This window comes from Canis lupus, chromosome 32 (genome assembly GCF_003254725.2).
Source record: "Canis lupus dingo isolate Sandy chromosome 32, ASM325472v2, whole genome shotgun sequence".
Lineage (NCBI taxonomy): Eukaryota > Metazoa > Chordata > Mammalia > Carnivora > Canidae > Canis > Canis lupus.
Window position 1 is genome coordinate 6,873,241 of NC_064274.1, and position 23,961 is coordinate 6,897,201.

Sequence of the window (23,961 nt, forward strand, 5' to 3'; positions counted from 1 at the left end):
ACTTGTCGCGATTAATGCTGTCGCAGGCACACCCACAGTGGAGCCCCACGTAGCAAGAAGATGACCCGAAGTTGCTCGGCAGTGGGCTGCAGCACCCGGGACACCGTGCTGAGCCGGGAGCGCGGCCTCTCCTTTCACCAGTGCGTGAGAGCAGCCTCCGGCTAACTCCCGGCGCAGCCAGGCGGGCAGTAGGCCGGGGTGGGGCGGGGCCGGGCGCGCGTCGCGCCGTTGACGTGACGTGACGTGACGTGCGTAGCGTGGGGGAAAGGAACGTGGGAAGTTGGAGAGTTCGGGTGTTTCTTGCTCTTCCCGCGTAGGGTTTGCGTCTAAGTGGCTGATTCTTTCTCGTTGCCTGCCGGTTGCCTGGTGGCTTTTAGCGAGGGTTATTCGAAAGCGAGTCGTGCTTCCTTCCTTTCGGTCGTCTTCTCATTTAACGTGAGGAGACGGGAAGGGAGGGCATTTGGGGAGAGCTGCGGAAGGTGTTCGGTTCCCTCAGACTGTGCGGCTTGCTCGTGAGCGTGAGCGTGAGCGTAGATGAGTTTTCACCAGAACGCCCGTCATTGCAGGTTATTCAGTAGTAGTGGCTGAGCTCTAGGAGGCGGGTCCCGTTCTGGCTGGATCTCGTCGTGGCAGGGAAGTTCTCATTTGGCTTAAGTGTGGGACCGATTTTCAGACCAGTCTCATTTGAACCCACGTCTGCGTAGTACTTCTGTGGTGTCCGTGTGTGTTCGTAATACGTATATATGTCATTCAAATCAAAGTTCAAGGCGCGGTGGGAAGTAAGAAAGCGGGTAAGACGTTCTCACAAAAATGTACTTGAAAAAAGTAGTCTACTAAAGTGATAGGAGATGAAGAGAGTTAAAACCATTGCCAAGGGACTTTTATGGGAAAATCAAAAAGAGTTTTATGGGACAGGTGGTATTTGAAGTGGACCCTGAGCTTTTTCGGGAGCAGGAGGAAGATAGCACTCAATAGGAACAGCATGGGAAAACGTAAAGGCGTGGGAAGCACAGAGATACCTGATAGAGGAGTGGAAAATAGTTTAAAGACATTTACAAAGAAAAGGTTAAGGAGTTTCTACTAGGTGTGGTAGGCCTTTTGTAGTCATTGGTTTTTTTTTTTTTTTGTTTTGTTTTTAAATAGAGTTGATTCCTCCTCCACTTAAGCTGTTGTGATTGTATCTTTTTCTCCTTTGGGATTCCCTCCCCCAACTAATATGTTCCTGTTCTCTTTTTTTAAAAAAATAACTTATTTGTTCATGAGAGAGACACACACACACACGCACACAGAGAGGCAGAGACACAGGCAGAGGGAGAAGGCAGATTCATCGCAGGGAGCCCGAGGTGGGTGGGACTCAATCCCCAGACCCCGGGATCTCACCCTCAGCCCAAAGCAGACGCTCAACCTCTGAGCCACCCAGGCATCCCTGTTCCTCTTCTCTTTATTTTAATAAACTGCTCCAGCTACTGATTACTTGCCTAAGACAGTGAGCACGCTCACATTACTTTCATTTCTAAACAGACACACAAACTCGAGCTTCTGTACTCCTCTGCGCTAGCCTACGGCTCCTTCCCTCTGTAGCCAGGCTCCTCAAAACAGGAACATAACCTATTTACCTAAGTCCTATTGACTTTTCAACTTATTGTTGCCAGATATCTGTCACTACTGCTCTAATGCACTAACAAAGGGTCACCGGTAATCCTGCCAAATCTAAGCGAGCACTTCTAAACCCTTCTCTTGACGTCTTTAACTTTTAGTTGTATCGACTACCCCATGAAACTTTAACCTCCATTGGCTTTATTGACACTCTGTCCCAGCTTATTTCCTTTTTCTCTAATTTTTTTTTCAATTTTTTTGCTACCCTGCTTTTCCTTTTCCTGTGCCTTCTTAGATTCTTAAATGAGGAGGAGTTCTTATACTGCTTTTATTTATTTTACTTATTGAGGACCAAAATAAGACCTGCTTAATTTTAAGAAAGGAAGGTGATGCAATTATTACAAGAGTCTGCTGTGAGTCTTTCAGTCTGATTGATTCCCCATTCATTCCATTGTCCTGATTCCTGGAAATGATTTTTCTAAAAATGCAAATTTTATGCTAGTTCCCTGAAGGAAGGATTTGTTTTTTTAAGATTTATTTATTTATTCGTGAGATACACAGAGAGGCAGAGACATAGAGGGAGAAGCAGGCTCCTCACAGGGAGCCCCGTGTGGGACTCGATCCCGAACTACATCCTGAGCGGAAGGGAGGCGCTCAACCGCTGAGCCACCCAGGGATCCCTAAAGGAAGGATTTTAATCTGGGCTTTTCAATGCATGAAATACAGTCCAAGCTCCTCTGCAAAGCCTTTCCTCCTATACCTCTCTTCCAAAACTGGAATTACATTCCCTCTATATTTCTGTGCTGAATGAAACACATGTCCTTATGTATGAATGGGAGGGAATCATCTTTGTCTTCCTATACCTAGGAAGTTGTAAAGAAGGTAGGAGAAATGAGAAGAAGATGAGTTAGAATACTATGGTGTTAGTCCTAGCACAAGGTAGTATTTGTCAACATTTGTCAACTTAACATTGCCCAAAGACATCATCTTCAAACTTACTGATGACAGAACCCTCTCCACAAAGAAATTTGAGTACATGTCCCTGATATATGCACGGCGATTTATAAGTTACATACATGAAGCGACGTACTAATATATACTATGGAACACAAAAATTAAAGGATGGCAAAAAAATTATAAAAATCTAATTTCTTCAAATCTCAGTAGATGAGTGCATATTCCTCTGGAGGCCACTGACCGGAGGGATGGATCCTAAACATACTACAGCATACAAGATCTATTATCATCTGGCCTCTAGCTATCCCTCCAGCCCATCTGTACCAAGTACCAGCTACCTCTACGCTCTCCTTTAACCCTCTCCAGCCTCCAAATTAACTTATTTTTTAATGCTTTATGAACCAGTAAGATCCAAGTAGTTATTTTATATCTTTGTGTTACTGTATCTGCTTGGAGTGGCCACTCTCTGCATGGCAAATTCCTGTTCAGTTCTTGTTCCAGTATTATCTCTTCAGAAGCCTCCCCCAGCATTCCAAGTCCGAATACAAGAGTTACATTGCAAGGACACAGGCAAGGGGCTGTGGCTGAAACGCATGAGTCGAAATGACTAAAGGTGTGGAAACTGTTGTTATGAGAATACTGGTACACATAAATGGTTGAATATTAAGTGGGACTGGCAAGTAAAGTGGCACTTTGAGTCATTCTCTTTTTGTTGGTGTAAAGAAATGGAACAATTTATTTCATAACCAAAGAACTATATGTATGATAATTTGGAAGCGTTTTTACCTGAATTGTAATGGATTCTATTTTTAGACTTTTAATTATGAAACATTTCAAGCATACTAGCAGGCAAAAAATAATACATAACAAACGCCTATGTACCCATCAGAAGAATTAAGCAGATGCTAACATTTTGCTTTGTTTCAGTTTTTTTCTTTTTCCCCTTAAAAGAGAATTAAGTTACAGATATAGTTCAAGTGTTACCCCTCAATTCTTTCTCTCTCTCCTCAGAGATTACCACCGTAGAAAGGATTTTGTTAGCCAGTTTTCTGGAAAATATATGCAGGGAGCCAAAGATACATTTCTGCCAGCAGTGTAAAAAAGGCATAGTCAATGGGAGAGAGAAAATGGATTCTGTATTGATTTACCGAATTCATTATTCTATACATGAGATGATGATTGGTTTGGGACTTTTCTTTTGCCAGAGGTGGCTTTAGAATAGGGAGACATGAATTCCAATTTCAAGTACTATTTAGTGGTAGCTATGCTTAGCTCTGGTCTTGGTTTCATCTTTTTGAAAGGATAAAAACCTTTTGTGCAGAACTTTTGTAAGACTAAAACTAAGTTTTCAAAACACACACCTGGGTGCCTGGCTAGCTCAGTTGGAAGAGTGGGCAGCTCTTGATTTCGGATTGTGAATTTGAGCCACCCACCTACGTTGGGTGTCGAAATTACTTAAATAAACTTTAAACATATATATATGGCTCAAGGTGAATGCTTTAAAAGTAGCGTCAATTCTTATTACCAATATAATTTTGTTCAGAATTCAAATTAGTCATGCTGGTTAGACTACACTATTATCCCAACCCTTTAATGTTTTACACATAGGAAATATTTAATACTTTGGGGCAAACTAACAAAGCTATTTGGGACTGTACTTCAAGGGCTCCAGGTGGCCCAGGCCATTCCATGGACTAAGGGGATTGATGGCTGTGGTCAGCAGGCATGCCAGGTGGGAAACTGCATCTGAGGATCAGGCTATATGATATAACTTGGTGGACTAGCCACCTTTTTACTGTCCTTTACCATAGTTAGAGACTACACCCCGACTCTGGAAAAGATGCCTCATTAACATGTGCCATTAGTTAAGAAAAGAACTCTGTGAAAAGAGATGGATTTGCCTCACCCTTATGAGAAAAATAATTTCCTCTTGATCAAGTAGCATCATCTTTCTGGAACAATAAAATGAAAGTCCTGAAAGTGGAAGTGTTTCCTAGGAAAGCACAAATTCCAGGTAGTACTTTACCGTTTACAAAAGGTTTTGAATGGATTTGCTGCCTTGTACACTCTTAACAACCCTGTGAGGGGGCTCAAAGATTGAGAAATGTATCTATACCATGTGGCTGATAAAAGGTAATTGAAGCTTAAATACAGGTTTTCCAATTCAGTGTTTTTTCTCAAGGTGATTGAGAGAACATCTCAAAATTGTGTTTTACCTTACTGCTACATTATTTCCCTAACAATGAGTTGAGAAATTTAAAATTTTCACTAGTTTCAGTTTCTAACAATTATATACCTTAAAACCTAAGTAAAAAAAAAAAAAAAAAAAAAAAAAATATATATATATATATATATATATATATATATATATATATATATATAAATCACACAGCTACCTAGGTCTGTCCCCGAGATAAATCAAGGAAGGAGGGCGCAGAAAGAGTAGTTTTGTGAGTTTCATTATATTAATTTTGTAAGTTTTTTTTCTCCCCAATTTCTAAACATAGTAGTATGGGCTTAAAAATAGAGAAATACAAGGTAATTTTTATATTCAAGGCTAGGAAAAAGTGGTGCCTTTCAAAACAAGAGAGGAAAATCAAGTATGGGAAATGTACTTGTTTTTCTACTGCTTAGTGACAAATTTTTTAAAAAATGCAGTGGAAATGTTATCTCACAAATTCTGAGGGTAGGAATTCAGGAGCGGATTAACTGGGTGTTAAAGGGTGTCTCATAAGATTGCAGTAAAATGTTAGCCGATACTAGAATCTTCTGAACATTTGATGAGACTGAAGGGTGTGCTTTCAGAAAGCTCACTCAACATAGCCTTTGACTGGAAGCCTGTTTCTTGCCAAGTAGACCTATATCTCTATAGGACTGCTTATGACATGGCAGAGAAGCTCTGCTCAGAGAAAAATCATTCGATAGAGGGAACAAGTGCTTTTATTATCTAGTCTATTGCCCATTGCCACTCCTGCTTTTTTTATTTCTTAGAAACAAATCACTATCTCTAGCCCACACTCAAGGGGAGAGTCAGCTCCATCTTTTAAGAGGAGGAGGAGCAAAGAATCCAGGGACATAGTTTAAAGACTATGTCAGAATCTGCTTTAGATTCTGTTAAGTGTAGGCAGTGAAGACAAAGTGTGGTAGGATACTTAATATGAGAATTGCCCTTGTACAAATTGAAGCAAATGAAATCAGAACTCTTGGATTAAAAAAAAATCAAAGAACTTTGAAAAAAATGAAATCAAATTAAGTAAGTTTAACTAGACTTGATGTTTATATAAAGCAGTTAAATAAATGGATTTATGTAATAAATACTGTAGTATTACTATAATTTCATGTTAATGGAACTTTAATATGATTGCTGTAGATTTCCAACTGATACCATACAGCGCTCAAAATGGATCAGGGCTGTTAATCGTGTGGACCCCAGAAGCAAAAAGATTTGGATCCCAGGACCAGGTGCTATACTATGTTCCAAACATTTTCAAGAAAGTGACTTTGAGTCATATGGCATAAGAAGAAAGCTGAAAAAAGGAGCTGTGCCTTCTGTTTCTCTATACAAGGTACTTAACTCTAGGTACATACAGAATTAAATTCTACAGAGCCTTTAAAAACCAAGATACCTCACATTAGAGCTAGAATTTACAGAGATTTAAGAAGAAATCCTAAGTCTTAAAATTCTTAAAATAAATCCAATAATAGATTTTAAATGCTTAGAAAACTCATTTTTCATTTTTTTAAAAAATCTACATGGAATATTGGAATTTTGTAAAAAAAATTAGGTATATAAAATGCAAATAATTGTCAAGACACACAATAAAGATTACTAAACTGATTGCAAGAATCAACTAGTAGATACCTTAGAATTCAGGCTGTGTAAGACAGGTTCCAGAATACCTAGAAATTACACCTTTTTGGGGGCTCCTCCCAGTGATGTTACTGACCTTGACCAAAAATATACCTAATTATTAGCATCCATATAGAGAGGTATATATGGAAAAGAGAGGGCTTTCTGTGAGTCAGTCACCAGTATTGGTGTTACATCCTGAGATTTCTTCTGTTTCCGTGTTCTCCTTTTATCTCTTGGCCACCTTCTTGTACATGGCTCATCACGTCTGCACAGGCTGTAGTCATCTACCTCTTCCATCCTGATGCGTGCATTTCTAACTGCTCTGAATTCTCTTTTCAAACTACTGTATTCTTTTCTCAAATTCTTTCAAACTACTGTATATCTGATAAATTGACTTGCTTTCATGCTTTTGTGTAAAATCAATAATAGTCATTATTTATTGAGACCTACAGTGGTCCAGGCCATTGTGCCAGGAGATTTACATAAGTCATCTTATTTTATCCTTAAAACAACTCTGTATTATTATCCACATTTTACAAATGAGGAGCTGATGGATTTAGTGACAGCTACTAAATGAGGAAGTCAGGATTCAAACCCAGTTCAGTCTTAATTCCAAAGCCCGTGCTCTGTCTACTATGCCTGCCTTTTTGCAAAAATAAGTCATGTGATTGCTCCTTTAAAAAACTATTCAAAACTCATTACCACGAAGCCTTCCCAAATTGCCACCTTTCTGTTGTTACCATTACCATTTCAGACACTTTCAGCATCGTGTTAACTTTCAGCATCAGGTTACTATTTCTGTAGAGATGAAAAAAAAAACCAAAAAACTTCTTTCACATTTTCCTTTAAATACATTGGCAAAAATCAGAGATTATGACTTTTTTCTTTCATAATTAACTCTCCCAAGCAACCAGGTGAGTGTTTTGCATTTAGTGGTATTTTTATAGACAGTTTTCTGTGTGATAATTTCAAAAATAACCTGAATTTGATGTTTCTATTGCAGGTTCTTCAGGGTGTACACCTTAAAGGTAAAGCAAGACAGAAAATCCTAAAACAGCCACTTCCTGATAATTCACAAGAGATTGCTACTGAGGACCATAACTACAGTTTAAAGAGACCTCTGACAATAGGTGCAGAGAAACTGGCCGAGGTGCAACAGATGCTCCAGGTATCCAAAAAAAGACTGGTCTCTGTAAAAAACTATAGGATGATCAAGAAGAGAAAGGGCTTACGATTAATTGACGCACTTGTAGAAGAGAAACTACTTTCTGAAGAAACAGAGTGTCTGCTACGAGCACAGTTTTCAGGTATGTTCCCCTTTTCCAAAATATCATAAAGTATTTACTCTGCTACTGCTTATGAAAACGTGCTCTTCATTGAAACATGAAGTCTCAGGGTAAGCAAAAAAGAAAGGAATTGCCAAAATCCTTTTATGTATTTCCAGCTTTAAAAGTAATGTGGTTTATTATAGGAAAAACGAAGAAATATACAAATGATAAAAGTTAAGCATAATCCTGCTACCCAGAGATGAGATAATATGGTTGATACCATATACTATACTTTGCAGTTTTTATAAAGCACTTATTCATTTTACTGCAAATTCTTTATAAGCAGTTTTAACTGCTATGTAATTTATCACTAAAGTGTTTTTGCAGCAGAGTTGAACCAGATAATTTCACCAGTTCTCATTGAGCTTGAAAATTCTATGAATCTCCATATTATTTTCTAAAATGTTCTATAGAAGACAGATATGTCCATTGGAAAACTACCTACTCTTCTTTGTGAACAAAGAAGAGGGACAAAATAAATCTTTCCAACTTACTCTTTGATGAAAGCAGTAGAGATTTTGGATTTACGTTCTGGTTGAAAAAAAAAAAAAAGTATGTCTTATTTCTAGAAAAGAATAGGTATCACCAAAGGAGGAGAATATTTTGTGTTTTTCCAGTAGGGGAAAACAGACATAATAAACAGGAATCCCCAACAGGAAAGAGGATTTTTTTTTTTCCTTCAAGGTAGGGAAGATTGTCTATTCAATCTGAATAGCATCCCATCCTCAGAAATGTTTCTTGTGTCTCATTTTCACCCCTCAAATAAATGGTAATCAGGGAACAAAATAAATAAATGTGCTCATAATCCAGAGACTTTAATTTTATCCACTTATTTCATTTTCTTCCCTCTTCCTCTAAAATTCTCCACTTAGGCTGCCAGTGAATAGTAAAACACAGTGATTCAGGTTGAAACTTTTTTTCTTCCCTCTTTTGAGTGAAATGATTCAAGATGAACAGGATGAACTAGTCAGGAGGCTCTATGATTGGATATTAACCATTGAACAAACTTAGTTAAACTGTGATTGGATTTGGATTTGGATGCCCATTGCATTTATATCCAAATGCTGTGATCTATACCTGAAAATGTTACTGTACACACTCTTCATCACAAAGAATAAATAAATTTATTTTAACAGATTTTAAGTGGGAGTTGTATAACTGGAGAGAAACAGCTGAGTACTCCACAGAAATGAAACAATTTGCATGTACACTCTACTTGTGCAGTAGCAAAGTCTATGATTATGTAAGAAAGATTCTCAAGCTGCCTCATTCTTCCATCCTCAGGACGTAAGTGAATTACTTTTTAGATGTTAAAGAAAATTAGTATTTTATTATTTTATTGCATTTTATGTGTTAAGGCTATTCATACTCAAACTCTTATTAGTCCATTTTCTCTTTTTAGAAGCTTTTAGGTGGTACTTGCATATTATCACAGCAGCAATATTTTCACCAACAACTGAAGGCAAATACTTTGACAACTTTTTTGCATCCTCCAGGTGGCAGAGACACTGGGTGATTAAAAAAAAAATCCGGATTCTAATATACTTTAGTAGTTTTAAAGATTTTATTTATTTATTGACACAGAGAGAGGCAGAGACACAGGCAGAGGGAGAGGGAGAGAGAGAAGCAGGTTCCATGCAGGGAGCCCGATGTGGGACTTGATCCCGGGTCTCCAGGATCACACCCCAGGCTGCAGGCGGTGCCAAACCGCTGCGCAACCCGGGCTGCCCACTTCAGTAGTTTTAATATTGGACTATCCTAGAAAATCTAGAACAGTTCTAGATTGACACCATTGGTTTGAGACTAAGCACAAAAAGCTGCATTTTTGTAAGCTCTATAAGTTGATGCCCGTGGCAGGTTCTGGGAGGAGATTTTGGTAAATAATTTTGTAGGATTTGTCATTAAAGTACATAGATATATTTATAATTCTCTTAGTGTAAAGCAGATAACGCAGTGGCTTTGCAGTAATGTTTTATGAAAGTAACACTCAACTTTTACTATTTTTCTTATCACTGGTTTTACAGATGCTTTTTAATATTGATCAATTGGGCTTAAAAATGACGGAAATCTATTGTCTCAGAGTTCTGGAGGTTACAAGTCCACAAAATCAAGGTGTCAGCAGGGTTGGTTCCTTCTGAGGGCTGTGAGGGAGAGTCTGTTCCATTCCTCTCTTCTTGACTTAATTTGTAGTTGGTGGTCTTTTTTCCTGTGTCTCCTTACATCATCTTCCTTTATATATGTGTGCTTCTGTGCCCAAATTTCTTCTTTTTATGAGGGCCACTCATGTAGGATTAGGATTCACCTTAATGACCTAATTTTAACTTGATTATCTCTGTAAAGACCATATCTCCAAATAAGGTCACATTCTGAGGTGCTGGGGCTTAGGACTCCAGTATGTCTTTTTGAGGGACAAAATTCAACCATAATAGTCACTTTCCTAATACGTAAACCTCCTCATTGCCCACAGCCTATAGGCTAATTCCTTCCTATGGTTTTCTGAACTTCCCATGATGTGGGCCCTGCTGGGCTCCAGGGCTCATCTTTTGCCTCCCTCTTTCCCCTCTAGCATTCTATGTTCAATTGCTGCTTCTTGCCTCAGGGACTTACTGTTCCTGTACCCATTCTCTCTCTCTCTCTTTCTATCTGTTGGTCCTGGTGATTACTCTAGTCTTCAGACTCAAATTAGATATGACATCCTATCAGAAGCTTGGCCTGCAGTAAGTACTCTTCTCATACAAATGATACAGAACTGAATCATAGTACTTTTATTTTTTTTTTAAGATTTTATTTATTTATTCATGAGAGACACAGAGAGGCAGAGACATAGGCAGAGGAAGAAGCAGGCTCCCTGTAGGGAGCCCAGTGCAGGGACTCGATCCTGGCACTTCAGGACCATGCCCTGGGCTGAAGGCAGGCGCTCAACTGCTGAGCCACCCACACATCCCTGAATCATAGTTCTTAAAACACTGTTTTCCCACTGGACCAGGAGCTGCCTCAGTCTGAGGTCTGTGTCTGATTCTGTTATGCTACTTTCTTATACGGATCCTGCATGGTACCTGGAGCATGCTCTATGGTCCCTTGGTAAATATTTGTGGAAAGAAAAAAAAAATGCCTCAACAGTCACTTAGCATTTCAAATAGATGTAAGGAGGAAATGCAGTGGACCTCAAGTTGCTGTCTAAAGAACAGTGTTCCATTTAATTCAGTGTAGATAAGGCGGAGGCCAGCGGGGAAGGACAGCAGTCCCCTGTCCTGGAACATGCCTCTTGGTTTCTTACTGCTTCAATTTTAAAACAGACTCAGAGGGGCTCTGAGCTGGAGAAACTCTGCGAGATCATGTAATTAACATATAACACTATTCTAGTTTTAAGTGTATAACAATTATTTAGTATTTGTATATGTTGCAAAATGATCACCACACTAAGGCTAGTTAACATTCATCACACACAAAATTAAAATAGCTTTTTTCTTGTAATGAGAACTTTCAAGACCTATTCTCTTGGCAACTTTCAAATATATGATATGGGGACCTGTGGGTGGGTCAGTGGTTTCAGCGTCTGCCTTTGGCTTAGGTCGTGATCCCAGGGTCCTGGGATCGAGTCCCACATCAGGCTTCCTGCATGGAGCCTGCTTCTCCCTGTGCCTGTGTCTTTGCCTCTCTCTCTGTGTGTCTCTCATAAATAAGTAAAAAAACAAAACAAACAAAAAACAAATATACGGTACAGTATTAACTGTAGTCATCATGCTGTGTATTATACTCTTTTTAAATAATAATTTTCCTCCACATACTATTAAAATAATACTAATAAAAAATAGAAATGAGAGAAAAAAAGAAGGAAAATTCATTAATCCTTCTACCAATTGTTATATGTAAACAATTATTATTAACATTTAGGGAATTTTCTTCCAGTTATTCTTCTGTGCTTAAATTTATTAGTTTTTTTACATAGTACGATCTTTAATAACTGCATAGTATCAGGTAGTTGTACTCTACTTAACCACAGCATTCTCCAACTGTTGGACATTTATTTATATTGCTCCCGTTTTTTGGTTGTAATGGCCATTTAATATATTGAGTTGAACATTTGTGTATAGGCTTATTCATGCTCTTCCATAATATGATTGTGCTTTTTAGACCAGATGTTATTCTTATTTTTAAATGTATGCTTTCTGCTAGGCAGGAGATGTTTTTATAGACACTATATTGGTATCTCCCCCTTCTATGCCTTTTTTAGTCAAGTTCTCTCTTCACCGATTTTAAAAACCACTGATTCCTGATTTTGCACTGTGGTTTATGTGAGATGTTTCATTTCCTATAGTTCTACATCAACTTCTGGATTAAATATTCTCTGGCAATTCCAGCTCACACTGATCTTTTCTCTTTTCAAGTCATTTTGCGTTTTATAACCTTTGCTATGACATTATCTTAGTACAATTTTATTTTTTTAGATTTTATTTATTTGATGAGAGAGAGAGCATGCCGGCGCACAAGCAGGGTGAGCGGCCGGCAGAGGGAGAGGGAGAAGCAGGTTCCCCAGGGAGCAGGGAGCCCAACTTGGGACTCAATCCCAGGACCCTGGGATCATGACCTGAGCTGAAGGCAGATGCCTAACCGACTGAGCCACCTGGTGTCCCTATTTAGTACAACTTTAGTACTCAAAAAGTTATTATTTCTTTTGGAACTTTGTCTGAAACTAAAATACCTTGTTTAATATGATAGTAATACATGCTTGTTATAAAACATTCAAACAAGGGGCAGAAAGGCAGAGATACATATTCAATAGGTTAACAGATTTGGTAGTAGGAAAATGAGTTTTTATTGGATTGCTTCTATTTTCTTAGTGATAGAAAGATAATAGCTGAGGGGCACCTGGGTGGTTCCATTGAGTAAGTGACCAGCTCTTGATCTCAGCTTATGTCTTGATCTCAGGGTTGTGAGTTCAAGCCCCATGTTGGGCTCTGCACTGGGCAAGCTTACTTAAAAAGATAATAGCTGAGAGTTGGGGCAGGAGACATAAGAAGTTTGGGGGGGGAAGGAGAAAATGCGAATCATTGTTTTTCCTCTTTGATGATGGAGAGACAGTTATATGATAAACAATTAGATGATGACAGACCAAGCCAGGCTTATATTTTTAAAAACCTTTGATTCAGACCGGTACCTCCCTCACTAATTTCTACTTGTATCTTTCTCTAATTCTTACCCACTATCAGCCACTTCTGTAATTTGCTGTGTTCTGATGTTGCATCTTTTTCAGTTCTCTCTTAAATTCTTTATGTCCAGAACCTTCCCAGAGCTGTGCTTCAGATAATTCCAGTTCTTTGGGTCTTGAAGGTAGTTTGTTTTCACATATCTTTTGTAAGAATGTCCTAACATCCTCAGCCTTCCTTATTTTAATAATGATACTTATAGTATGATATTTATATTTTCTCTAACTTTCTATTTAGGTATTCATTGTAATATAGTAAATTAGTTCCCTCTAATAGAGAAGGTAATAGGAGAGATTCAGAGATAAACAAGACTATGGGAAGAGCTAACAGTCTTGAAAAACATTCAGCTCAGCATCATGGCTCTTCAGCAGTTCTTCTCCAGGCAGTTTAAAGCCACCCAGTAGACTCCCTATAATCACTCCATGACTAAGCTGTTGTTTAATTTAAAATATGTTGTTGAGAATGTAAATTTTTGGTAAAAATTGTGTGAAGGAGAATTGGAATGTGAATTAATTTTAAATTTATTCATCCAATTCTGTGCATTGGAGGTCCAAAATTTGTTTTTAATTTCTTATAAAAGTTGAATCCATTTATTCTAATACTTGCATAAGTAGATTTACTTTTGTATCCTATTCCTAGGAATTGCATAAGTGACAGGAGTATGTACGTGTATATATGTGCACATGAGTACATGTTACAGTGCTGTTATCTAAAAAATGGAAATAACCTGTTGAAAGACAGGTTAGTGTAACAGCGTAATTTATGGCTTAACTATACTATGGGATACCATGTACACATTTAAAATGCTGTAAGTCAATAGTTAAGGACACAGAAAAATATTTCTGTAACATTACTATTAAGTAAAAAAAAAAAGATTCAGTATAAATTTTAAAAATTGTATCTAGGTGTGTATATATACATAAAGAAATCTGGAAGAATGTCCCTGAAATATTAAAGTGATTATTACTATTTGCACATTTCAGTATTGTTTTACTCTTAAAAAAATAGTGTGCCTTTTTTTACTATCAAAAAAAATTTTCATTTTAAAAGGGAAGAAAGGTTAGACACAGAAATCAGTCACTTCTCTATAGTTCTTTTTTAGATTTAGATCTTTTATTATTATTATTTTTTTTATTTATGATAGTCACAGAGAGAGAGAGAGAGAGAGAGAGGCAGAGACACAGGCAGAGGGAGAAGCAGGCTCCATGCACCGGCAGCCCGACGTGGGATTCGATCCCGGGTCTCCAGGATTGTGCCCTGGGCCAAAGGCAGGCGCCAAACCGCTGCGCCACCCAGGGATCCCACTTCTCTACAGTTCTAAGTCACAAACCTGGTTTGAGTATTTCCATTTTCAGATATAGAAACTTTAAAAACAAGGCCACATATCTTTCTGCCTGATATTCAAGACCTCATTCTCATAGCTATGGACATAAAAATACTATTTAGATTTCTATTTAGAAATCAAGCTCAAAGAACATAAACTTTATCTTAGCCTATTTAAACTAAAAACTTTTACATCGAGGCATGAAATACTTTCATTACATACTGATTCCATATGCAACACAGTAAGCATCTTTGGTGTTCATTTGAGAATCCTAATGCAAGAAAAAGAACTTAAAGTTAAAATTTGGAAGCATCTTTGCAAAGGGTATTCAACATAGTAGTGGGCTGTAGCACTGACCTGTTTCATCATTATTTTACTATTTTAAAATATAAACAACCAATTGATATTTAAATTTTTTTTGATTAATACTTTTGTCTCTTAAATAAGTTATAAGCAACTTAGAGTCAAAGTATGTCTTTTGCATCCTATAAATGTGTTTTTCAAACCCATTAGTGCATTTTGAAATCAGTTTAGTGGGACGCCTGGGTGGCTCAGTGGTTGAGTGCCCCGCCTTCGGCCCAGGGAGTGATCCTGGAGACCTGGGATCGAGTCCCACGTCAGGCTCCCTGCATGGAGCCTGCTTCTCCCTCTGCCTGTGTCTCTGCCTCTCTCTCTGTGTGTGTCTCTCATGATTAAATAAACAAAATCTTAAAAAAAAAAAATGAAATCAGTTTAGTGGGTCATAATTGGCATTATATACACAATGTTATATATGTGTGTGTGCATAGCATGTAGTGACGGTAAATTTCATTTATGGAACTTTTAGGTTACAGCAAAATATTTGGAAAGCCCTGTCCTGAAATACTTAGAGAGGTACATTTAAATTAAATAGTGATCGGGCAGCCTGGGTGGCTCAGCGGTTTAGAGCCGCCTTCAGCCCACGGCGTGATCCTCGAGACCTGGGATCAAGTCCCACGTTGGACTTCCTGCATGAAGCCTGCTTCTCCCTCTGTGTCTCTCATGAATAAATAAATAAAATCTTAAAAAAAAAATTAAATAGTGGTCGACTGTCCAGGACGAAACCTTGGCACCTTAGAATATAGCCCCAAAATCAGAAATACTAACGCCTACCCAGGGTACCTGGATGGCTCAGTCAGTGAAGCATCTGCCTTCAGCTCAGATCATGATCCTGTGGTCCTGGGATTGAGCCCCACATTGAGCTCCCTGATCAGCGGAGAGTCGTCTTCTCCCCCTGCCTCTGCCTCTGACCCACCTCATGCTAACACTCTCTCTTTCTCTAAATAAAAATCTTAAATAAACAAAAACAAAACCCCAAAAGTTACTTGAGTTACAAAAGTAGACCTCAGGGTGAACTCTCCAGTCTCTACTTTAGCATCCATTTAGTCTTATTTTAGACAATGATTAAACTTGGCTGTTGCTTTTCCTGAGCCTACAACAAATTAGAAAGAGTAAATCAGAACTGTGTAAAAACGATTTTGAAGACAAATGCTAAGGTTAATAGGAGTGCATAATCAGGAGTCTGGGAGGGTTGAGGACACTACAGAAGAACTCCTAAGGTAATAATGTAGGTACTTTGTGTAGGGCAGACCAATGCAGACACCTTAATTGTCCCTGAGAGCATAATTTTGAAGCTACAAGGAGCAGTGGGAAAAGCACTAGCAGGACCTCAGGAAATCTGGCTTCCACATTTGTACAGAACTAGCAGCACAGCCAGGACCATGTGGCGTAAGCTCTTCCTGTGTCCTAGTTTCCTAACCTGTAAAATGGGGTAGATGTGCTAGATACTCCCAGAGTTTCCTTCCTCTACAACAGTTTTTTTTATTTCATTGAATTTACAGGTAAGACTGGTTTATGATCTAAATTTTAAACACATCAATTAGAACAAAGTGGGTAATTGGTATACTTTAAAAAAAAAGTAAATGAGCAATGAAAATTGCTTTGTGGTATGTTTGCATCTTGAAATACTACTCACTACTCTGTTTCTCAGTTTCCCCATTATTTTACTATTTTCTGGTAACTATATGAATACATGCTTGAAAATTTCTGTAGAATTTGGCTACTTATACTTGGCTTTGTTTTTATAAGGATTTGAGGCCATACTTTAGTACCATTTTTTTTTTTTTTTTAAGATTTTATTCATTTGAGAGAAAGAGAGTGAGCAGGAGGAAGAGGGAGAGAGAATCTGAAGCAAACTCCACACTGAACGTAGGGTCTGGTGTGGACCGGATTCATGACCACTAGATCATGACCTGAGCCCAAACCAAGAGCCACCGAATTCAACCAAATTTGCCACCCAGGCACCCCAACTTTAGTACCATTTAAGGTATTTTTCCTTTTTTAAAAATTTCTTCATTTGAATTTTATATTTTTCATTTTTTATATTTTCCAGATGGTTATCCAAATGCAAACCCAGTCCAGGTTTCAACAGCAACATTTTTTCTTTTCTTCAACGAAGAGTAGAGAATGGTGACCAGCTATATCAGTATTGTTCACTGATAATAAAAGGCATATCTCTCAAGCAACAACTTCAGTGGGACCCCAGCAGTCACCACTTGCAAGGGTTTATGGACTTTGGCCTTGGTATACTTGATGCTGATGAAACACCCCTTGCCTCAGAAACTATTTTGTTAATGGCAGTGGGTATTTCTGGTCACTGGAGAACGCCTCTTGGTTATTTTTTTGTAAACAGGGCATCCGGATATTTGCAAGCTCAGTTGCTGCGTCTTACCATTGGCAAACTGAGTGACATAGGGATCACAGTTCTGGCTGTTACGTCTGATGCTACAGCTCACAGTGTTCAGATGGCAAAAGCATTGGGGATACATATTGATGGAGACAACATGAAGTGTACATTTCAGCATCCTTCGTCTTCTAGTCAACAGATTGCATACTTCTTTGATTCTTGCCACTTACTCAGATTAATAAGAAATGCATTTCAGAATTTTCAAAGCATTCAATTCATAAATGGCACAGCACATTGGCAGCACCTTGTGGAGTTAGTAGCACTAGGGGAACAGGAATTAGCAAATATGGAAAGACTCCCAAGAAAACTTGCAAATCTGAAAAACCATGTACTGAAGATGAACTGTGCAGCCCAAGTGTTCAGTGACAGCGTGGCCAGCGCATTGGAATGCTTGCTGTCATTAGGCCTGCCTTCTTTTCAAAACTGTATTGGTACCATCCATTTTTTACGCTTAGTTAACAACCTGTTTGACATTTTTAATAGTAGGAACTGTTATGGAAAGGGACTTAAAGGACCCCTACTGCCTGAAACTTACAGTAAAATTAATCGGGTATTAATTGAAGCCAAGACTATCTTTGTGACATTATCGGATGCTAGCAACAATCAAATAATTAAAGGTAAACGGAAACTAGGATTCTTGGGATTTTTGCTTAATGCTGAGAGCTTAAAATGGCTCTACCAGAATTATGTTTTCCCTAAAATCATGCCTTTTCCTTATCTTCTGACTTATAAATTCAGTCAAGACCATCTGGAATTATTTCTGAAGATGCTTAGACAGGTATTAGTAACCAGTTCTAACCCTACCTGTGTGGCATTCCAGAAAGCTTACCATAATTTGGAGACCAGATACAGATTACAAGACGAAGTTTTTCTAAGTGAAGTAAGCATCCTTGACATTTCAATTGATCGAAGGACAGACTTGGCCCTTTGGACAGTTCAGCGTCAGTATGGTATCAGCGTTATAAAGACTGTTTTTCACAAAGAGGATATTTGCCAAGACTGGTCTAATTGTCCTCTCAGTGAGGCATTACTTGATCTGTCAGATCACAGGCGAAAACTCACCTGTTGTGCCAGTCATGTTGCAAATAAGTTATCAGCTCTTTTAACTTGTGAGGACTGCATCAGTGCATTGTATGCTTCGGATCTCAAAGTTGCTAAAATTGGGTCACTGTTATGTGTCAAAAAGAAGAACGGTTTGCATATCCCTTCAGAAAGTCTCTGTCAAGTCATAAATATTTGTGAGCGAATTGTAAGAACCCATTCAAGAATGGCAGTCTATGAACTACTTCCTAAACAGAGAGAGTTATATCTCCAGCAGAAAATATTGTGTGAGCTTTCTGGGCATATTTATCTTTTTGTAGATTTAGATGAGCATCTCTTTGATGGAGAAGTGTGTGCCATCAATCACTTTGTAAAGTTACTAAAGGATATAATAATCTGTTTCTTAAAAATCAGAGCTAAAGATGTAGCTCAGTACCCTCTAAAACACCATTCAGAAAGACTTGAAATGAAAACTTTGTCAAAGAAGCAGTGGTCATCTTTACAAGATTACAGATGTTCAGGTTTTGCTAATACCAATAAATTCAGGCATTTGTTAAGTAATGATGGCTATCCATTCAAATGAGGGACCTAAAATGTCTCAAAATTTTTATAAAGAATACTTGGTCAGCATTTATTTTAAAGTTCAACTTACCGTATCTCATAAATTGACCATAGTTGACAAGTTTGTAATTCTGACTTATTAGAATTTCTGATTATGCGTATTATAAAATCTTGCACTTTGGTATGGTTTGCGGCATTTCAGTTACTTGGATTGTAGAAAGCTGTAAGTCAGTAGGAGGAGTCTAGCCAACAGGTGCTGCCTTTGAATATACTACGATAAGACTGAATAATGGGACCTACTTTGAACTTGTTCAGTCTACCTTAAAACAAGAGAGTATAACAACTAAGAGTCATTAAAAGATTGACTTTTACAAATAGACTGAAAGAGCTTTGTTTTACAGCTCTGAGAATGTTGACAGGAAAAAAAACTGAAAATGTTGACAGAATATCTATAAAATCTTGGATATAATCTTTATTACATATAAAAATTAAGATGTGGTTTGAAAATTAGGCTAAAATAAAATATGACCACAAAACCCCTTGGCCAGGCTACCCTAAAACAGAAGCATGCTGCAGCGAACCTGGGGAATGTAGTCTGAGAAGTACATAGGTGATATCATTTTCACAATCCATTGTCCTTGGACTTTAAAATATTACTTTTGAATAATTGAGTGGATACTTACTTGACTCCACTGGAAGAGCCTGATGCCCATCAAAGAATGAGGAGAAGCCTTATTTCAGCTTCTCCTTCCAAAGTCTCCTTATGCTTGCAGGGAGGCTGAAATAGACGTATTTTCAGTATTGAATGAATAAGGGATTCACACCAGGTGATTAATAAATTAGAAAAAGATGACCATTTGAGACAATGGTTATGAAAATATTTGTCTTGATTTAATAATGAGTGTTTTCAGAAATTTAGAGAAGCTTAAATAATCTGAAGATGGAAACATACCAAGGACAATTTTCTCCATTCTCTCATACCCAGGCTTGAAAAGATGAATAGAAAAACATTGGTATATGTACTTTAACATCTGGGGAGTGTTATAAGTGGATAAAAGAAGAAACAGGCATATGATTCATCTCTGTGTGTAAAACATTTACTCTTTATCATTGAGTGAATATTCATGTACAGTTAATATGAAAACTTGAAATTGCAAAAGATTAATGACCAGATGAAAGTTTTTATTAACTGAAATTCCCCTTAAATTGTATATTTTGATATATTTGGTTTTTTCTACCTCAAAGGCTTAAGTTTTGAGATGTAACCAGAGTTGTACTACATTTTATGTAAGAGCTATTGCTGAGAAGTCTAGATATTGTGGTTTTTGTTGCAATAGAATTAGTTTAGATGCACTGGATAAATCTTATTTAAAGGAAGCCTATTTGTTAAGTCACTACCTTTTAACTTATTGCTTATATAATTCCCAAGTTTTGTCCTGAGTTTTACTTAAAACTAGGTTCATACCTGTAGGTGTCTTGTGTTCTTTGCCCTTGCATTGTACTACTGTACTAATATATTCTGTAGTTAAAGAAATTAGTGTTACGCATTATTTCTTTAAGTGCTGGATAAATTGGACAGACATGGAAGACAAAAATATATCCTTCACTGCCTTGAACCATTAATTGCTCTTGCCCTAGTGAAAGTGTTTCAAGTCTGATATCAGGTTTACTTAACATGATATGCTTTACAGTGAATTTTTAAAATAAATTATTCATATTTGATTAGGGTAATTTAGTTTATATTTTCCACTTAGCACCTTTGTCCTTTTCAGGGAAAACAAACATTCTCTTCAGAAATTTATCCTTCCTATTTTTCAGCAAATAGTGCTGGAACAACTGGATGTCCACATGCAAAAGTATTAACTCTAAATAGGTCAAAGACCTATCTATAAAAGGTAAAACTATAAAACTCTTAAAAGAAAATAGAGTAGGGACTCCTGGATGGCTCAGCGGTTTAGCGTCTGCCTTTGGCCCAGGGCGTGATCCTGGGGTCCCAGGATCAAGTCCCACATAGGACTCCCTGCGTGGAGCCTGCTTCTCCCTCTGCCTGTGTCTCTGCCTCTCTGTGCGTGTGTGTGTCTCTCATGAATAAATAAAATCTTAAAAAAAAAAAAAAAGAGTAAATCCTTGGTATTTGGATTAGGCAATAGTTTCTTAAATATGACACTGAAAACATAAACAACAAAAATTTCACCAAAATTAAAAAATTTGTGCTTCAAAGGACACTGTCAATGAAAGAGACAACTCACAAAATGGGAGAAAATTTTTACTAATTTATCTGATAAAGGACTTGTATCCAGAATATACAAAGAACTACTGTAACTCAATGATGGACAACCCAATTTGAAAAATGGGTAAAGAACACAAATAGACATTCTTCAAAGGAGATTACCCATGGCCTGTAAACACATGAATATATACCCAACATCATAAACCATCTGGGAAATGCAAATCAAAACCACAATGAGGTATCACTTTACACCCACTGGGATGGATATAAGACAATAACAAGTGTTGACAAGAATGTGAAGAAATTGAAACCCTCATACACTGTTGGTGGGAATGCAGATGCTTTGGAAAATAGCGTGGCAGTTCTTTAAAAAGGGTAGTTAAATGCAGAGTTACCATATTGCCCAGCAGTTCTACTAACAGGCATATATACCCAAGATAAATGAAAACATCCATTTAAAAACTTGTAAACAAACTTCATAGCACTATAGCTACAAAATGAAAAAGCGTAAATGTCCAACTGATGGATAAATAAAAATGTGCGATATCCATACATGGATAATATGGTAAGCGTATGTTGTACTTTATAACAAAGTGCCAGAGCTAGTTTTGTGAAATGACTGTACCACTCTGCATTCTAATCAGGAATGTATAAGAAAGTTCATTTGCTCTCCTTTCTTCCCAGTATTTGGTCACCAGGGTTTTGTTTTGAATTGGCCATTCTAATAGGTGTTCAGTGAGATTTCATTGTGGCTTTCATTTCCAATTTCCTAACAGCTAATGATGCTGAGCATTTTTCATAAGATTATTTGCCATCCACATAACCTTAGGTGAAAGGTATGTTCAAGTCTTTTGCCCATATTTTGGAAGGTCAGTTTTTTGAGTGTTAATTATATATTCTGGATATAAGTGCATGATCTGATGTGTTTTGCAAATATTTTCTGCATCTATGGCTTTTTTTATTAGTGTGTTCTGAAGACATTGATTTTGTTAAGTCCAGTTTATCCATTTCTTTCTTTTAGGGGTCATACTTAGTTTTGTATCTAAGAAATCTTTGTCTAACCCAAGGCCACACAATTTTTCTTATATTATTTCTTCTAGGTGTTTTGTAGCTTTAGGTTTTACATTTAGGTTATGATCCATTTTCAGTTAATTTTGGTCTATGGTATAAGTTGAGCTTCAGATTTCAACATATGTATCTCCCAACCCTGTTAAAAAGATTCTTCTTTCTTCCCTGAATTACCTTTGAACTCTTGTCAAAAACTGACTATATATATTGGGTCTAGTTCTGGGTGTTCTGTTCTGTTCCATTGATCCATAGGTCTAACACTTCATCAGTACTGCAATAACCTGATTAGCCTTATAGGAGTCTTGAAGCCAGGTGGGAGTCTTTCAACTTTGTTCTTTATTCAGAAATGTTTGGCTACTCTGTACCTTTCTGTATGAATTTTATAATCAGCTGTTGATTTTTACAAAAACTCCTGCTGGGATTTTGACTGGAGTTTTGTGGAAACTAAAGACCAATTTGGAGAAATGAGATCTTAATATTATTGAACATACCAATCCATGAACATGGTATATCTCTTAATTTTATCAATGTGTTCTACATTTCACCTAAAGATCTTGTATAAATTGGTTACATTACATATTTTGAGGTGCTACTATAAATGGTAATGTAAAATTTGTTTCTAAATGCTCATTGCTACTATGTGAAAATACAATTTTATATATTGACTTTGCTTAAACTCACTGGTTCCAGCAGCTTTTTTTTTTTTTTTAAAGATCACCATGACTTTCCTGTATAGGCAGTCACATTATCCACCAGTAGACATTCTCATTCTTTTCCAACCTGCTCTCCCCTCATTGTACAGTGACCTGCAACACAATGTTGACTAAGAGTGCCTTCTTGTCTTTGAGGAGGAAACATTCAGTCTTCGTCATTCATATGATGTTAGCTGTAGACTTTGATAAATTGGTCTTTTCTAGCTTATGATCCCTTTTCTTCCTGGTTTGCTGAAGAGTGTATGTGTTTAAATCATAAATGGGTCTTGAATTTTGTCAGTTTTTCCGCACCTTTCAATTTTTTTGAAAACCATTTGAGATATAATTTAGATACTGTAATATTCACCCTTTTAAAGCCTGTAATTCAGCAGTTTTTAGTATATTCAAAAGGTTTCCTGTAACTTCTGAGATGATCATATAGTTTTACTTCTTTTGTATTTTGATTCAGTGAATTTCATTATTTTTAAATGTTGAGTCGACCTTTTATTCCTGGGATAAACCTACCAGATCATGATGCATTCTTTTTACCTATTGCCAGATTTCATTTGATAATATAATCAATTACAGAGTTGAAGTCTATGGCCTTATAGTAAATATTACCCTGAATATATTTATTTTCTTACTGCTATTGAGTAAAGACTAAGCATGCCTTTCATAAAACTTTAAAAATTTTAATTTAAAAAGCCTTGGTTCATAAAAAGTCCACATATGGCCTATGGATAATGACAAAATCTACGTTAAAGAAATCCTCACAAACATACAAAGTCCTAAGTAATTGACATAATAGAAAATAACTCCCAACAGTAAAGGCTTCTAGCTTCCCTCTCCTCTGGGTTGCTGCCATGGAATTTCTACATAAAATGCTGGAAAAGGATGCAACATGATGCTAGAGGTCCTGGTTCGAAGCTGCATTTACATAACAAGTATTTATTTTTTTAGCTATTTGTGTTACAGAACAATAAAAGTGGAAAACTTTTCTAAAGGTATTTTTATTCACATTTTACAGAAGACTGAGAAAATGTCAGTTATCCCCATAAAAGAATAGGTAAGCTAAAGCAGTAGTCTCTCCCTACTGTTGCTGCTCTGGTTGTTTTATTACTGCAACTTGAAGGTTCTGTTTCCCAGATAATCCAGAGATAAGACCTACAGGTTGCTTCAAGTTCTTGAGAGAAAAGGAAACTAAGAAAGGTGCTTACCACAAAAACATCAAATACTAAAGGACAGGAAAAAGACTCAGTTTCTGCCTTTGAAGAGCAGAAAAAGAGACATTCTAGTTTTAAAGCAATTTCAATTAATCATAATTGGGCAAAAAGATAGAC

General features: G+C 37.3%; 2 protein-coding genes across 2 annotated transcripts in view; one reads left to right on the plus strand and one right to left on the minus strand.

Moving 5' to 3' along the window:
* THAP9 (THAP domain containing 9) lies at window positions 1-23,618 on the plus strand. The gene is made up of 5 exons (XM_025425983.3): window positions 1-140; window positions 5,924-6,119; window positions 7,410-7,713; window positions 8,871-9,021; window positions 16,676-23,618. Exons 1-5 carry the CDS (start codon window positions 61-63, stop codon window positions 18,651-18,653), a joined length of 2,709 nt encoding a protein of 902 aa, XP_025281768.1. The 5' UTR covers window positions 1-60; the 3' UTR covers window positions 18,654-23,618.
* The window catches only part of LIN54 (lin-54 DREAM MuvB core complex component), a 70,140-nt gene continuing 65,463 nt past the window's right edge, over window positions 19,285-23,961 (minus strand). The window contains exon 12 of the mRNA XM_049104994.1: window positions 19,285-19,409. Within this exon, the coding sequence (XP_048960951.1) occupies window positions 19,364-19,409 (46 nt within the window). The 3' untranslated portion in view covers window positions 19,285-19,363. The remainder of the gene's footprint in view (window positions 19,410-23,961) is intronic.